Source organism: Watersipora subatra, chromosome 2 (assembly GCF_963576615.1).
Source record: "Watersipora subatra chromosome 2, tzWatSuba1.1, whole genome shotgun sequence".
Taxonomy (NCBI): domain Eukaryota; kingdom Metazoa; phylum Bryozoa; class Gymnolaemata; order Cheilostomatida; family Watersiporidae; genus Watersipora; species Watersipora subatra.
The window spans coordinates 31,561,433-31,578,907 of NC_088709.1; the positions used below are offsets into that span (position 1 = coordinate 31,561,433).

At 35.5% G+C, this 17,475-nt stretch overlaps 1 protein-coding gene across 1 annotated transcript in view; it reads left to right on the plus strand.

The window, feature by feature from the left end:
* Positions 1 to 15,170: 15,170 nt before the first annotated feature.
* Positions 15,171 to 17,475, plus strand: part of LOC137387479 (uncharacterized) — a 37,342-nt gene continuing 35,037 nt past the window's right edge. Inside the window, exons 1-2 of the mRNA XM_068073912.1 lie at positions 15,171 to 15,341; positions 16,798 to 17,193. Of these exons, the coding sequence (XP_067930013.1) occupies positions 15,269 to 15,341; positions 16,798 to 17,193 (469 nt within the window). The 5' untranslated portion in view covers positions 15,171 to 15,268. The remainder of the gene's footprint in view (positions 15,342 to 16,797; positions 17,194 to 17,475) is intronic.

The following is a 17,475-nucleotide window of genomic DNA, read 5'->3' on the forward strand; positions in this document are numbered from 1 at the left end:
TTTGGGCAGTTCATCTTTAAGGGTACCAAAATGCAAGCTGCTAAATTATTGGAGACTGACATACTACCTTGTCAATCAGACACCGTAGTTTTGGTTTAAAATTCCAACTGTTTGAGCAATCCCTCAAAGATCGAGGATGATGTGTGCTTCGTTTACTGTTTGGGTGTGTTTTTAAACGCACTGTTGCACAAACAATGGCTCTGTGATCTTGGCTGAACACGTCTGAGTCCAGTGGCCAGAAAACCACAACAACTAGATACATGCCCAATTGCAGAGAGCTATATAAAGCTTGGATGTCATTTTCCTCACCACCAGTAGCTTTTTCTTGGGAATGAAACCCCAGCATGTTGTTTACAGTTCAGGCCTGTTATACCACTAGGCCGGAATTTTTGATATAGTGAATATGTTACATGCAATAAAATAAAACATAACTTCATGATTTGTAGAGCAGTTGATAGAGTTGAAATGTTATTCCTTTACACTAACCATCTGCCAATTCTGCAATAGTTAATATATGAACCATCGCTCGCACTACTAACTAGTTACTTGGACATTCTACCAGAAACATTAATTTATCTACCATGCGTTATATAAAATGGTCTTTAGAACATCTAAAAACAATATTTCAGCATTACTCTCATGCGAGGTTAGATTTTGCGGATTTCTAAAGATTTATTACATTTATACTGCCATTAAATGCAGCTGAGTCACGAGTTGCCAGAAAACTTGAGTGCTCTTTAAGCTCCTAGTAGACAACCGGCAACAGCCAGTCACTTGGCTTCCTTTTCTGCCTGCACAGTACAAATAACGGTCAGCGCTTTTAGAAGTTGCTACAAATGTAGGTTTATATTATTTTTAACTTTTTGAATTGGTTTCTCAACACATCATTTCTGAATATGGGCAACCTTGTTTGGGCAAAAGTAATTTCTTGCATTAAGATTTTTTTGAATGAGGACTCTGCAAATAAAACTCAGGCAGTCTTTTTTAACATAAAATCTCTCTCTTGCAGTCAGCCGAAGTGAATAAGACTGTTTTTGGTTATAGCTTACGTATGATATCAGATTTCCAATCAGCTCAATTACGAGCAGTTGTCTGTCATGATTCTGTATAGAGTCAACTTCGTCATTTTTTATAGAACTGCATGCAAATGTTTTTAAGTGATATCACCATTGATAAGTGATGAGTTTTTACGCGTGAATGTTTTAAGTGGTAAGTTTTCAAGGGATTCACTCAACCAAAGTTACTCTCTCGACAAAAAGGAAATGGTATCCAGCGAGCAAGAATAGGTCAAGACATGCTAGTATTTCAATCTTGTTGCAGTGGCTGGCCGATGGATAGGTTTTCTTATACTCACTCTGCAGTTGCTGCCAGGGTGCATCACTGGTATAGCAGTGTTTTACAGATGTTGTTTTTGGTTTTGCAAGGGTGTCCAGTTCACCCCTCTTCGATTGTATCAAGGTTGAGGGTTTAAATGCCGTCGGCCCGGTTGCAACCAAAAATCTAAAAAGGCTAGACATAAAAGCATAAGTAAGAAGGGGGGTAGTAATAACAGAGCAGTTTGAACTTAGGCAGTGTCTGTATGGAGTCTTGTAATCATGTTCATGTGAGTCTTGCTTATATTCCATCGTCTCATTGGGTATTGTGATCAGCTGGTTTTAATACTTAAAGTTAACATTTCAATTTCATCAGAGTTATTATGTTTTTCATATTTCAGTAGCCAGTTTTCAGTGTCTTTTTGTTTGGAGCTACGCTCAGAGGTTAGCAAATAAATGCTTTTGATAGAACTGAAACTCGAAACTTTCAGCTTGCTATACTGATGCTCTAACAACTGCATCAATCAACTACTTTCAGACTCTCTGGAATTAAATTTCCAACTTTAAATTTTATCAACTCAGCTGACGATCTTTCACAGCACACTAGACTGCTAGGAGACTAGTCTGTCTGTCTGTCTGTCTGTCTGTCTGTCTGTCTGTCTAAAGCCATAGTTAGTGGTTGGAATAAAAGGCTTTGCACAAACAGCATTTGGCTTTGCACACCTCTACTCTAGCATCTTCACCAATCAACTACCCACTGACATCGCAGAATAATTATAAGTATAGCTATTACACCTGACGATCTCTTACAGCACACTAAACTTCCAAAGTAGTAGTAATGAAAAAAATATACTAGTAGACTAATAATAGTAGAATAATAAGCAAAACTCTTGATCATATAACATATTGTGGTGGAAGAGATTTGTTCAATGTAAAGTTCTGCATTCAGAAGTGTTATGACAGAATACTTAATTGTAGTATAACTTTACTGCAGCCAAGCAATGACAAAACAGATTTATTAAACTATGTAGTTAGTTCAACAATAAAACTAGCAAAATGCAATTGTGGAGTTATCTTTTCTCTTACTATAACTTCAAACAATAATGTCAGTGACATTACCTGGTCTTGGTAATTAGTTGCAATTATTTGATCGTCAGTATACAGGAATGTTATTCTAAAAAAAAGAAATATTATGAATAGCGAGAGCCTGTTAGACAGTTTATTCATTACACCTTACCTCTCAAGTTAGGTAGTCAATCATAGAGGTTTGGTCAAAACTCTATGGTTTTACATAATTAAATAAAGTCTTTGTTTTATTTGTTAGAAAACAAATTTTGAGAAGGTTATGAACTCAAATATAAAACACACACTAAGGATTAGGTATGCCATAAAACTTTTCTAAATTAGTACCAAATGTTATGACAAAAGTTTATTTGCTGGATTAATAAGCCTATATGACCAGGAAAATCTGAGATCCTTCCAAAAATTTTTAAGTTAACGGGCTATCACGATCAAATTCTTGAATCAAAGCAAACATGTTGAACAATGTTGGATATGTTTGAGAGACCAAAAGAGTCAGCAAGGGTTACTTAAAAAGCTGCTCATGAAAGATAAACTGTAAGGTTATAGATAAGCAAACCAATGCTTATCATGTGCACACGATTCCACGAAAGATTTTCTACTATATTTTGCTTTGGGTTCCTTTCCAGAGAAGACATAAAAACTCAAAGAGCATCCTGGGCTTGCGATCAACCAGAAAATCTTGTTAGCAATCTAATTCCTGAACGGTCACCAATGTCTCTGGTTCAACCATTAACAGCCTATCTAAATAGTTGAGACTACAGTTAATGCTCTGCCTAAAGAGTAAGCTAGCCACCATCGGCTCAATACCAGAGTATTGCAGGATGACAATAAATAACAGTAGAAGATATTCGAAAGATTTATTAGTAATAAATAGGTGACAGACATCTTATGGCAGATGAGAAGATGTTTGCTTCAGTATCCTAGAAATCATTTGTGCATTACTAATGCTCTGTCATTCCAATACTTCAAACAATATTCTTCAAGATTATATGCGCTTAGTTAGGTTAGGGAGTTGTGGAGTGCAGTAAGGCTGGGTAGTTGAGCTACTTGATTTAGATAAGTGTTTTACTCTCAGCAAAACTGACTGCTATTAAATTCTAGGCAGCAAAACAGCAGCCTAATCTGTGTTATAACTGCAGTGTGACAGTGGTCAACAGGTATTTGCTGACATTGGTCAACAGGTACCTAGTGTCTCTGTTGTGATCTAACATATACAGCAGCAAAACAGCAGCCTCATGTGTGTTATAACTGCAGTGTGACAGTGGTCAACAGGTATTTACTGATATTGGTCAACAGGTACCTAATGTCTCTGTTGTGATCTAACATGTCCAGCAGCAAAACAACCGATGAACAAGAATAGAAAGCATTCTGTTTGTATATTATATATGCAAATGCACATGGATGAAGTGCTTGTAAGTGTATATTTTAGAACCAACTGCGAATGCTTGTAAGGTGTCAGATATCTGGTTTAAAATGCCAGATATCTGATTTAAAATTTAGCGACTTAGATTTGAGTGGTATTAATCACTATTACTAGTTATTTAATTTTTATCAGCAAAGATTTATATTTTTGCTGCAAACGAAATTTAGAGAAAGCAAAAACTTCCAAAACAGGAAAAAGAAATGTGAGCTTTGATGTCAATTTCAGTATCGACATCATCTACATCAATACGTGACAATATTAAATAAAAGTATCATGGTACGTGTAGTTACCATGGTACGTGTAGTTATCATGGTACGTGTAGTTATCATGGTACGTGTAGTTATCATGGTACGTGTAGTTATCATGGTACGTGTAGTTATCATGGTATGTGTAGTTATCATGGTACGTGTAGTTATCATGGTACGTGTAGTTATCATGGTACATGTAGTTATTATGGTACGTGTAGTTATCATGGTACGTGTAGTTGTCATGGTACGTGTAGTTATCATGGTATGTGTAGTTGTCATGGTACGTGTAGATATTATGGTACGTGTAGTTATCATGGTACGTGTAGTTATCATGGTATGTGTAGTTATTATGGTACGTGTAGTTATCATGGTACGTGTAGTTATCATGGTACATGTAGTTATCATGGTACGTGTAGTTATCATGGTACGTGTAGTTATCATGGTACATGTAGTTATCATGGTACATGTAGTTATTATGGTACGTGTAGTTATCATGGTACGTGTAGTTGTCATGGTACGTGTAGTTATCATGGTATGTGTAGTTGTCATGGTACGTGTAGATATTATGGTACGTGTAGTTATCATGGTACGTGTAGTTATCATGGTATGTGTAGTTATTATGGTACGTGTAGTTATCATGGTACGTGTAGTTATCATGGTACATGTAGTTATCATGGTACGTGTAGTTATCATGGTACGTGTAGTTATCATGGTACGTGTAGTTATCATGGTACGTGTAGTTATCATGGTACGTGTAGTTATCATGGTACGTGTAGTTATCATGGTACGTGTAGATATTATGGTACATGTAGTTATCATGGTACGTGTAGATATTATGGTACATGTAGTTATCATGGTACGTGTAGTTATCATGGTATGTGTAGTTATCATGGTACGTGTAGATATCATGGTACGTGTAGTTATCATGGTATGTGTAGTTATCATGGTACGTGTAGTTATCATGGTACGTGTAGTTATTATGGTACGTGTAGTTATCATGGTACGTGTAGTTATCATGGTACGTGTAGTTATCATGGTACGTGTAGTTATCATGGTACGTGTAGTTATCATGGTACGTGTAGTTATCATGGTACGTGTAGTTATCATGGTACATGTAGTTATCATGGTACATGTAGTTATCATGGTATGTGTAGTTATCATGGTACGTGTAGTTATCATGGTATGTGTAGTTATCATGGTACGTGTAGTTATCATGGTATGTGTAGTTATCATGGTACGTGTAGTTTTCATGGTATGTGTAGTTATTATGGTATGTGTAGTTATCATGGTATGTGTAATTATCATGGTATGTGTAGTTATCATGGTACATGTAGTTATCATGGTATGTGTAGTTATCATGGTACGTGTAGTTATCATGGTATGTGTAGTTATCATGGTACGTGTAGTTATCATGGTATGTGTAGTTATCATGGTACGTGTAGTTTTCATGGTATGTGTAGTTATTATGGTATGTGTAGTTATCATGGTATGTGTAATTATCATGGTATGTGTAGTTATCATGGTACGTGTAGTTATCATGGTACGTGTAGTTATCATGGTACATGTAGTTATCATGGTACGTGTAGTTATCATGGTATGTGTAGTTATCATGGTACATGTAGTTATCATGGTATGTGTAGTTATCATGGTACGTGTAGTTATCATGGTATGTGTAGTTATCATGGTACGTGTAGTTATCATGGTATGTGTAGTTATCATGGTACGTGTAGTTTTCATGGTATGTGTAGTTATTATGGTATGTGTAGTTATCATGGTATGTGTAATTATCATGGTATGTGTAGTTATCATGGTACATGTAGTTATCATGGTATGTGTAGTTATCATGGTACATGTAGTTATCATGGTACATGTAGTTATCATGGTATATGTAGTTATCATGGTACATGTAGTTATCATGGTACATGTAGTTACCATGGTACGTGCAGTTATCATGGTACATGTAGTTATCATGGTACGTGTAGTTATCATGGTACGTGTAGTTATCATGGTACGTGTAGTTATCATGGTACGTGTAGTTATCATGGTACATGTAGTTATCATGGTACGTGTAGTTATCATGGTATGTGTAGTTATCATGGTACATGTAGTTATCATGGTATGTGTAGTTATCATGGTACGTGTAGTTATCATGGTATGTGTAGTTATCATGGTACGTGTAGTTATCATGGTATGTGTAGTTATCATGGTACGTGTAGTTTTCATGGTATGTGTAGTTATTATGGTATGTGTAGTTATCATGGTATGTGTAATTATCATGGTATGTGTAGTTATCATGGTACATGTAGTTATCATGGTATGTGTAGTTATCATGGTACATGTAGTTATCATGGTACATGTAGTTATCATGGTATATGTAGTTATCATGGTACATGTAGTTATCATGGTACATGTAGTTACCATGGTACGTGCAGTTATCATGGTACATGTAGTTATCATGGTACGTGTAGTTATCATGGTATGTGTAGTTATCATGGTACGTGTAGTTATCATGGTATGTGTAGTTATCATGGTACGTGTAGTTTTCATGGTATGTGTAGTTATTATGGTATGTGTAGTTATCATGGTATGTGTAATTATCATGGTATGTGTAGTTATCATGGTACATGTAGTTATCATGGTATGTGTAGTTATCATGGTACATGTAGTTATCATGGTACATGTAGTTATCATGGTATATGTAGTTATCATGGTACATGTAGTTATCATGGTACATGTAGTTACCATGGTACGTGCAGTTATCATGGTACATGTAGTTATCATGGTACGTGTAGTTATCATGGTACGTGTAGTTATCATGGTACGTGTAGTTATCATGGTATGTGTAGTTATCATGGTACGTGTAGTTATCATGGTATGTGTAGTTATCATGGTACGTGTAATTATCATGGTACGTGTAGTTATCATGGTACGTGTAGTTATCATGGTACATGTAGTTATCATGGTACATGTAGTTATCATGGTATGTGTAGTTATCATGGTACGTGTAGTTATCATGGTATGTGTAGTTATCATGGTACGTGTAGTTTTCATGGTATGTGTAGTTATTATGGTATGTGTAGTTATCATGGTATGTGTAATTATCATGGTATGTGTAGTTATCATGGTACATGTAGTTATCATGGTATGTGTAGTTATCATGGTACATGTAGTTATCATGGTACATGTAGTTATCATGGTATATGTAGTTATCATGGTACATGTAGTTATCATGGTACATGTAGTTACCATGGTACGTGCAGTTATCATGGTACATGTAGTTATCATGGTACGTGTAGTTATCATGGTACGTGTAGTTATCATGGTACGTGTAGTTATCATGGTATGTGTAGTTATCATGGTACGTGTAGTTTTCATGGTATGTGTAGTTATTATGGTATGTGTAGTTATCATGGTATGTGTAATTATCATGGTATGTGTAGTTATCATGGTACATGTAGTTATCATGGTATGTGTAGTTATCATGGTACATGTAGTTATCATGGTACATGTAGTTATCATGGTATATGTAGTTATCATGGTACATGTAGTTATCATGGTACATGTAGTTACCATGGTACGTGCAGTTATCATGGTACATGTAGTTATCATGGTATGTGTAGTTATCATGGTATGTGTAGTTATCATGGTACATGTAGTTATCATAGTACGTGTAGTTATCATGGTACGTGTAGTTATCATGGTACGTGTAGTTATCATGGTACATGTAGTTATCATGGTATGTGTAGTTATCATGGTATGTGTAGTTATCATGGTATGTGTAGTTATCATGGTACATGTATAGTTATCATAGTACGTGTAGTTATCATGGTACATGTAGTTATCATGGTATGTGTAGTTATCATGGTATGTGTAGTTATCATGGTACATGTAGTTATCATGGTATGTGTAGTTATCATGGTATGTGTAGTTATCATGGTACATGTATAGTTATTATGGTATGTGTAGTTATCATGGTATGTGTAGTTATCATGGTACATGTAGTTATCATAGTACATGTAGTTATCATGGTACGTGTAGTTATCATGGTACATGTAGTTATCATGGTACGTGTAGTTATCATGGTACGTGTAGTTATTATGGTATGTGTAGTTATCATGGTACATGTAGTTATCATGGTACGTGTGGTTATTTTGGTATGTGTAGTTGTCATGGTACATGTAGTTATCATGGTACGTGTAGTTATCATGGTATGTGTAATTATCATGGTACGTGTGGTTATTTTGGTATGTGTAGTTGTCATGGTACATGTAGTTATCATGGTATGTGTAGTTATCATGGTATGTGTAGTTATCATGGTATGTGTAGTTATCACGGTACATGTAGTTATCATAGTACGTGTAGTTATCATGGTACGTGTAGTTATTATGGTACATGTAGTTATCATGGTATGTGTAGTTATCATGGTATGTGTAGTTATCATGGTACATGTATAGTTATCATAGTACGTGTAGTTATCATGGTACATGTAGTTATCATGGTACGTGTAGTTATCATGGTACATGTAGTTATCATGGTATGTGTAGTTATCATGGTATGTGTAGTTATCATGGTACGTGTAGTTATCATTTCGCCTTCACTGGAGATTGTAAAAAACTGTTAGTCATTTTATTTCTCACGTATTATTTCCTATTAAATGTTCATGTGGCCCAGCTGTTAGTAGTTACACTTTGATATCCGGGAGGAGATTCAGTCTGCTCTACAACTCTGTCAATAATCAGGTCACTTGAGATTAACAAGCTAGCGTCGTAATGTAAAAAATATTTATCAAATTGACTTCACAAGATTATTATTTTAAAGCTTGCTATCATCCAAAAATATGTAAACCTTGGCTTTAGCCATACTGCATCCGCAATGTGGGGTCAAATGAGCTACATAAAGCATGATGTCTCACCCAGATTTTAGCTTCTGGATAAGGAGTGGTTTTGCATGCAGAACAGAACTTGAAGGTGATCTTCAAATACTTATGCAGCTAGCCATTTAAGAGTTGAAAAAGTACAAAAACTGCTAAGAGGTTCACCATTTTCAGAACTATCCATTGTACTGCTCTTTTGTACAGCATGTCTAAGTTTCATTGGGTTTTTTACACTCAAGTAGCTGTATTTTCATTGGGTTCAATAGAATTTGTTAAAGCCATTTTGTTGGCAGGTGTCGGCAGTTGTCAGTTTTGTTTTTCTGTTCATGCCATGCCAAGCTTCACTTGTCTAGATCAGAAATAGAATAATAAATTGGACAGGACATTGTTCACAATAAATTGCATAGACATCGGCTAATAAGTATGTTTCAGTAATTTGCTAGTGGTTTGACTCAAAAACCAACTGCTTTAGGGAAATATTAGTCTGTCGCATTAAGTACGACAGACTATTAAGCTACTTCATGAGTTAATCTTCTTTTCACATGAGGCTAGTAAGTTAAAGTGACTCTAGTTGCTGTAGCTTTTAAGACTGGTTCACACTATATCGCCGTATCTCAGCGTTGGTTCCACAATACTTCGATGACCATCGATGATAACGATGTTCACACTATTACAAACCGATCCCGTTTGCATCAGGAAGTATTCCGTGACGTAGTGTTCCATTTCTCTTTTTAAATTTTCACGAAAAAATCTCTTTGTTTTTGGGTACTGGAATTAAATACTTGGAATAAATTACACTATTCCCTACTGCGAATTACTATCGCCGAAATAGCTCACATTTGAAAATTTGTTGTTGATGTGCGACAAATAATAGAGAAAATCTGACAGCTATAAATTTTCTCGAAGTGTCCGCGATACTTCGTTGATGCTATAGTTTTACGGTTCATATAATTGACGATGAATGGCAAAAGGAAAATGCTGAAAAACGGCGATATAGTGTGAAGCAGCCTTGAAATGAATTCCCTCTGAATTTGAGGTTTGATCTGTTATTCATTTTGTCTATAACTAGACTATCATCCTGTACAATATCGGTGTGTTCTGCTCACTTAGACAGAGAAGCAAATCATTCAACTTTTGTGAGTTTATTCTGTAGAAAACACACTGTATAACATGAACAAATCATCATAACAGAAGTTAAGGTGAATTGTGTAATAGAGTATGGCACTTGAAACTTTGGGTGTGACAGTCATGTAACTTTTAAATATCTTATGTAGATTATTTGGATATGTCATGTTCATATAAACCTATTGGAAAAAATGAAGTTTAATGTGTGACAGCTGTTTGACCTTGCATGCAATGTTTTGGGTTTGTAATTGTAGCAATTTCAGTAGATCACTTTTTAATGTTGCTCCACCATTGAGGTCAGAAATTTTTAAGTACAGTTATTTATGCACTGCTTTTTTAGAGGGTTTTGGCTTAATGGTGAGAATTTTTCTAAAAAGCGAACTTCCTTCATACCATCTGACACCGAGCACGGTAAGTAGTCTCAAGATCAACAAACAAGTTTTCTCACGTGGTAGAACTCGAAGTCTTTAAGAAAAAACAGTTATACTTTTGCTAAGGAAGTGAATAAGTGCTGTTCTTTGATATGGGTCTTCTTTATCTTTATCTCAGCTTCCATCACCAACTGACTCTGCCAGATCTTCATACTATTTATTTATCTAAAGCTGCTGCCAATGCCATGTTCATTAATGCCTGATTTTGTCACAAAGCTATTATACTTAGCTACTGAGTGTGCAAATAAAGTAGGAAAGATTCATTGCCACTTACATGTTTCCAAATATAAAATAAAAACAGTATTTCATGTTGGGTAGCAACTTGTTGCTGGGATACGCAAACTGCATTACACGGCAAGTGCAAGAAAATCTTCCTTGAGGTTTAAAGTTTTTGGTATAAAATACTAGGGCATCAAAAACAACTGATGCCAGCTGAGATCAACTCAGAACAATTGTCAGTAGGTAGAAGGTTCATATCTTTTATCGCTTGCAGTTTTTATTTAATTAAATTTAAGTGTAAATCTTTTTGCCACAAGTGAATCGTTTGAAAGATGAGTAGTTTATATAATTTCTATTGATGAATACATATAAAGACATAAAAGATACATGTAGGTTCTTTATGAGTGAGCAGCAACCACAAGTCACATTCAGTTATCAGCTAATCAATTAACAGTGAAAACTGAGCTGTGGCCCTAAAACTTTTTATATTGCGAAAGCTTAGACGGTTGATATGTTTTTATCAACAACATTTAATCTTTTTTTAATTTATTTCTTATTTTTTATTATTACTAGTGTTTGTCTGCCAATAAAGCACAGAGAATATGTATGCGCACAATCATTCAGATGTTGTTGAAAGTGAATGATCGGTGCGAGTGGGAATGTGCTGGGTGGCAGTGCAGAATGTTATGAGTTCCTATCCAACATGTTGCAATCTTTTTGCCTAATGCTCTAAGCATGATTTTGAACAAACAGATAAACGGACAGACATAGTTTGTACTACAGTACAGACAAGGATATACAAAACCTTTTGCTATACTCTGTGACTATCACAGTCAGAATTCTATTGATAGTACAAAAATGATGCACAAGCAATGCGGAAGATGACTGAAACACCTGTTTATGTCTGCAAGTTTTTCCTTTATATTAAAACACAAATATGTGCCAATTCATTTTACGACAGATCCAGTTGGACTGTGACAGTAGTATATTGAATAAATGGCTGTTCGCGTAATTGGAGGTTTCGAGTTCAAATCCATTTCGCAGCAGATTTCTCATTTCTAAGACTATCACTATGGCTTGTCGAACAGATGGACAGACAGACAGATTGACAAACATTAAGATTTATAAAGATTATGATTTTGTTATAACTTAAAAAGTATGTATTTATATATCGAATTATATTTCCGCTGTTATATGTTACTGTCCGTAGTATAAGAAGGCTAAAAAGGAATATTTGAGAGTCCATAGACATATGTATAACTAGAGTGATGTACTAAAGACAAAAAAGGAAAAGTATGCTCTAAACTTAGCATTAATCTGTGCACCTCTTCACCTTCGCACAAGTGTGACATTTCTCCAATAGTTCACAAACTTTGTAAGTTAGCAGTTAATATGTTCTACTCGCCAGCTGATTTATGTATCAACCAATTAACTATTTTCTGCTTAATCTTGCAGTAGAGAAAAGACAATTACTACAAAACTCAAGCAATGAATTTGCTAGTGGAGTCAAGTTAATCCTTTCAATGCGAGCTGAATTCAAGCCCTGTAAGAGCTGTACTATCATGCTTGCCAGTAATCACTTAGACCCAGCAAAATATAGTAGCTATGGAATGCAATTAATATCATCTAAGGTTAGCTAATCCTTAAACAAAGATAGAGCGGTGTGAAGAGTTGGTAAGAAGAGTGCTGCGTAGCAACAACGGTGATGCAATGCAATAATGGAGTGCTTAGCAACCACTGCAAATTAGATTTACTGTTCAGTCTTCCATCTTCACTGTCCCCAGCATAGAAAATATAGTGAAGTTGCTGGTGCATTAGAACTGGTTTCCTAGTACCATATCTAGCAGTTTATGAAGCTCCATGAAAAAGCTGTGAACTAGCATAAAACTCTATGTAGCTTTGGTTCCAAAGTCTTTGTTTTATAGTTGTAGATAGAAATAGGTGCATGTGAAGACATAGTGTCTCTTAGATAAAGTTTTAAAGTTGCGAAGTCTGGCTATACTCAAAATTTCCTGACTCGCAGTGTAACAACAGCTAGGCAGTCTTTTAAGATCTCACAAGGCTTGTAGCCTACTATGAATAGAGTGTTAGTCACTCCGTACATCATGTCATATAATTAAAGGTTGACTTACAACAAAATTCACATTACAGTTATTTGATATGAAAAGATTCACCATGTCTTACTCTGTTGTGTTGTAGGTACCAAATATGTGGAAAGGTGATTACAAGCTCTTAAAAGCTAAAAAACGAACAGTTAATCGTAGCCACACGAGACCGCCGTAGTTTGGATTCTCTTTCCAAAACGGCTCAAATGTGACATAGTTTTGAAAGATGGTTTCTGTTTACACTTTCATGCAACCTTATTCGTCGAAATATTTTACAAATATACTTCACGCATTCAATAAAACCATGTCTAATGTTCTTACGCGTCTGTTTTATCGTCATTTTAATGCTGTCTCTTTCAGCACTGATATCTTATAATTTACCGTAAAAATTCGTTTAATTTTTTAGCCTTTGCTTGAAGGAGTACATATCATTGTCTGATAATCATGACGAGCCTGTTGGTCACTTGTGATAATCGAAAAGTGCTGCAAAAATTATTTGCGAAGTATTGGGTCACATGATTAGATTACGACTTGCCGATTAGACTAAACCGAAACAAAACTGTAAAGTAGCGAGCATTTATAGTTAATACGAGGTCTTCGGAAAAACCCGAAGTGTTTGTCATAAACTAGTGCTACGATAAATTTTATATTGAGCTTTTAATTGCCCTTTCAATTCACGGGAAAACATCACGTGACAAGATGATAACCAAATTTCATGACTACGTCAGAGAAATAAAGAGATTCCAATCTACGGCGGCTTTTTGTTTTTGAGCTTTTAAGAGTTTGTAATCACATTTCCACATATTTTGCACTTACAACACAACAGAGTAAGACATGGTGAATCTTTTGATACCAAATAACTGTAATGTGAATTTTGTTGCAAGTCAACCTTTAAGTTGGCATGTTAGTCAGTGTGTTCAAGGCTTTCCATATTATTATAGGTGGTGTGTAAGTTGGCTTCTCCTAGTCCTTTGTATCAAAGGTCGTGTATTTATTGTTATTTAGATTTTTGTGATATGAAAGACGTGCAAGTCAGTATAAACTACTCATTTTATATAAAGGTTGTCGTAGACAGTACTAATCACGTGTTTTGTGTTTGTGGTATCTTTCGTCGGTATTTATGAAGCTATCTCAAACAAAACTTATCAAAATGAGCCAGTTATTTGAGATTAAAAACTATAGTTTATTGTTAACACATAAAAAATTATTATTGGTAATTTTCGCCCCGATAGTCACAGGATTTTATATTGTAATGAAGGCATGTAAATGCTGCTTAATGGCTCCCCAATTTTTCTGCTGCTTTTCAATATTTAAAATTTTCTCCATTACAAAAATGAAAACAAAATATTCACCCTTTTCATCATTCAGCTTTTTGTAAATGAAGTCATGCTTAAAATCTTTACTTTTCAACACATTCTAAATAAGAACTCAATAAGTGCAATAGTAAATTATATAGGTCATTGTTGCAGTTGAATTAACTTCTTCTTTGAATTGTAAACCAACAAAAGGATGTAGCTTTCATCTCAGCCAGAGCTAATTTACTCAGGAAATCTACTTTTCACACTAGCCCAAAGCGGTTGCTACTCGAGCACTCAATGCTACTGAACCCTGCCAATATGGTGTCTACATATACAGCCAGCAAAACCAACTTACACAAAAAGGCAACATAGCATGTACAGCTGCCCACTTTAGAAATTCAATTTTGACTTGGGTAACATCAGCAAAGATTCTTGTTTCAAATATCACTGTCTTATTATGACTGGTCAAACAAGGAGTTCTTAAGGCATAGTTAGCACCTAATAGTTAGTACAATGTTTGATTTCTTCAACTTGTCAGACTAGAGGTACTCTATAAACAACCAGGAGGGGTTCCATAATTGCAACACAATATACGCAAAACTAAACAATTTTAATAGTCTAGTTTATAGACTATTATCTCCCTAAGAATGCTTTCTTCTAAAAGGATTTAATTAAAAGTAAGTTTGTTCACAAAAACATCTTTTGAGGAAACCCTAATTGTCACCATTTCGGTTGGCCACACTCTAATCTTGAAGGATGTCAAGCATGGGCCATTATATCCCAGCTTTTCTCTGAAGACTAGCTTCTATCTAACTGGCACCAAATAGTCTTAACGGAGCCAGTAGAAAGATTTCAAAGACTTCTGGATTTGTCACGCTTGGAGGAACCTCGTTATGGAATCAATACAATGAAATTCAGCCTCTTTGAATCTGAAGCTGTTATGTACACATAGGAGATCTCTAATGGCTACAGATGTAAGGCCGTGTGACCAGCCAAGTGTGGCAGAGGCTTTCTGAAGGATATTTCATTCCCGTTTGGCATATGCCAGTGTCGAGAGCAACCGACGGCAGTCGTGTGCACGGGTTCTGTTCAGTGAGAGCCAGGGAATTCGCATGTAAAACGGAGTGGCATTCTATTCACGTAACTAGCCATGAGTGTTGGACACGCTGCTTGGATATGCTTGGCTGTTATGATTACTCGATCTATGGCAGTTGATTATTTTCGTAAGTAGTTTGTATCATGTTTAGTCAATAAATGTATTTATTTACTGAGTTGTAGATATGCTAGTTTATGTTAGACAATTTGATCAGTGTACTTAACTAATGGGCCTAAACAGCTCACATACAACTACTGGCTCGCTGTCAATGAGGAACTTTCACAGCTTTATGCCAATAGAGGTTTTTGGGTTTTTAGTTGTACTTCTCATTTCATATAAATTCATAATATTTGAAATTACATCAGAAGGCATCGTATAATGATGAAAGTTTATTAATTTGTTATCTGTACTGTAACTTAGCAAGAGGGTGAGTAGAAGCCAGATAAAACATTCAGTTCTCACACCAAAAACTTTTTGTGACTTGTTGATTTTGTTAGTTTTCAACAGCTGTCGGGTTGTTTCCTTACCATTGGCTACTGTCAGATTATTTCCTTGTCATTGATCTGGAAACCTTGACCAAAAACCTCTTTTTGTAATATTCAAGTAAACATTACAATAAAGAAGTTTGTGATGTTTGATGATTTTTGGTAACAACAAACTAAAAACTTCAACTTTGAACTATTGATTTGTTTTTACTTTTTTATTCCCGGTTAAGTTTTAGTAATTAGTTAAGTTATATCGACTTGAAATTTTATTGCATGTTTGATATACCTGCCATTAATTTTTGGTTATGAAATGTTCGAACTTTGGTGAAAACTGAATAAATCTTAACTACATTAGCAGGTATATGGATTGCTGTCAAAAGAAACGTTTACTAAAAACCAAAGCAATAGACTGCTGTTAAAACTCTATATACTGTTAACTTGAGGTGCGTGACTCCCTACGCAAGGTGCTTGTATACTGTTAGCTTGAGATGCGTGACTCCCTACACAAGGTGCTTGTATACTGTTAACTTGAAGTGCGTGACTCCCTACGCAAGGTGCTTGTATACTGTTAGCTTGAGATGCGTGACTCCCTACGCAAGGTGCTTATATACTGTTAGCTTGATATGCATGACTCCCTACGCAAGGTGCTTGTATACTGTTAGCTTGAGATGCGTGACTCCCTACGCAAGGTGCTTGTATACTGTTAGCTTGAGATGCGTGACTCCCTACGCAAGGTGCTTGTATACTGTTAGCTTGAGATGCGTGACTCCCTACGCAATGTGCTTGCAAAACCTTTTTCTATAAACCGACCTTGATACTAGACATATTATTTATTTGTGATATTTTCATTTATTACTCTAGTTATATATACATATTACTTTATTGACAATAATTTTATTTTAAACAGAAAAATAATTTGTAAATTATGTCATGGTAGCATCATAGAAGGGCAACAGTTTACCTTGAATTATTATTATTGTTATCATTCATTATTCTTTTTTATTATTTCACTTGATTATTACTAATTATTTATTATTTTAATTTAATTTCTTGCTGTGATATACTTTATTTGATTTTGTTTGTTGCTTTGTTTGTCAGAGCCAACCGTATACCAAATATGTGATCTAAACTTCGTCAACACAACAGTACCTATGGGAACCCATGTAGAAATACACAGCCCTAATTGGCCAGCGGGATATCAGGGACCATATGACTGCTCTCTTACTGTAGTATTACCTGAACTCACCTGGATTGGATTTTACAGTATCGATTTTACGCTGGAGCAACCGGCATCAGGCTGTAGAGATAAGGTGACAATCAGAACTGATGGCAAACCCGGGAGTTTACAAACTCATTGCGGGAATATAACAGCGCACGATATAGTGTTTTATGATTGGTCACTCGATGCTGTAGAAAATGTAGTCATTCGATTTGAAGCTAGTCAATATATGAAAGGAACTACCCCAGAGCAGAGATTTGATGTCCAATATACAGGTAAGCAATTGACTTGCCATTCATTATTGAACTATATGTATATGGTATAATCAAACACCTACATTTAAAGATGTATGCGGCCATACCCTTACTTCTTTAGTCAATGAAGCTTACATCAAATCTCTACTATAATAAAAGTCATGCTCATTTATCCTAAGCCAAACTTAGGAATGGAAAAAAAATGCATCGTACAGGGTTCACACCTGCGACTTTCAGTATGGCAGACCAACCCTCTAACAACTCCACTAATCGATCACCTCTTCAGATATATGAATAACTGTA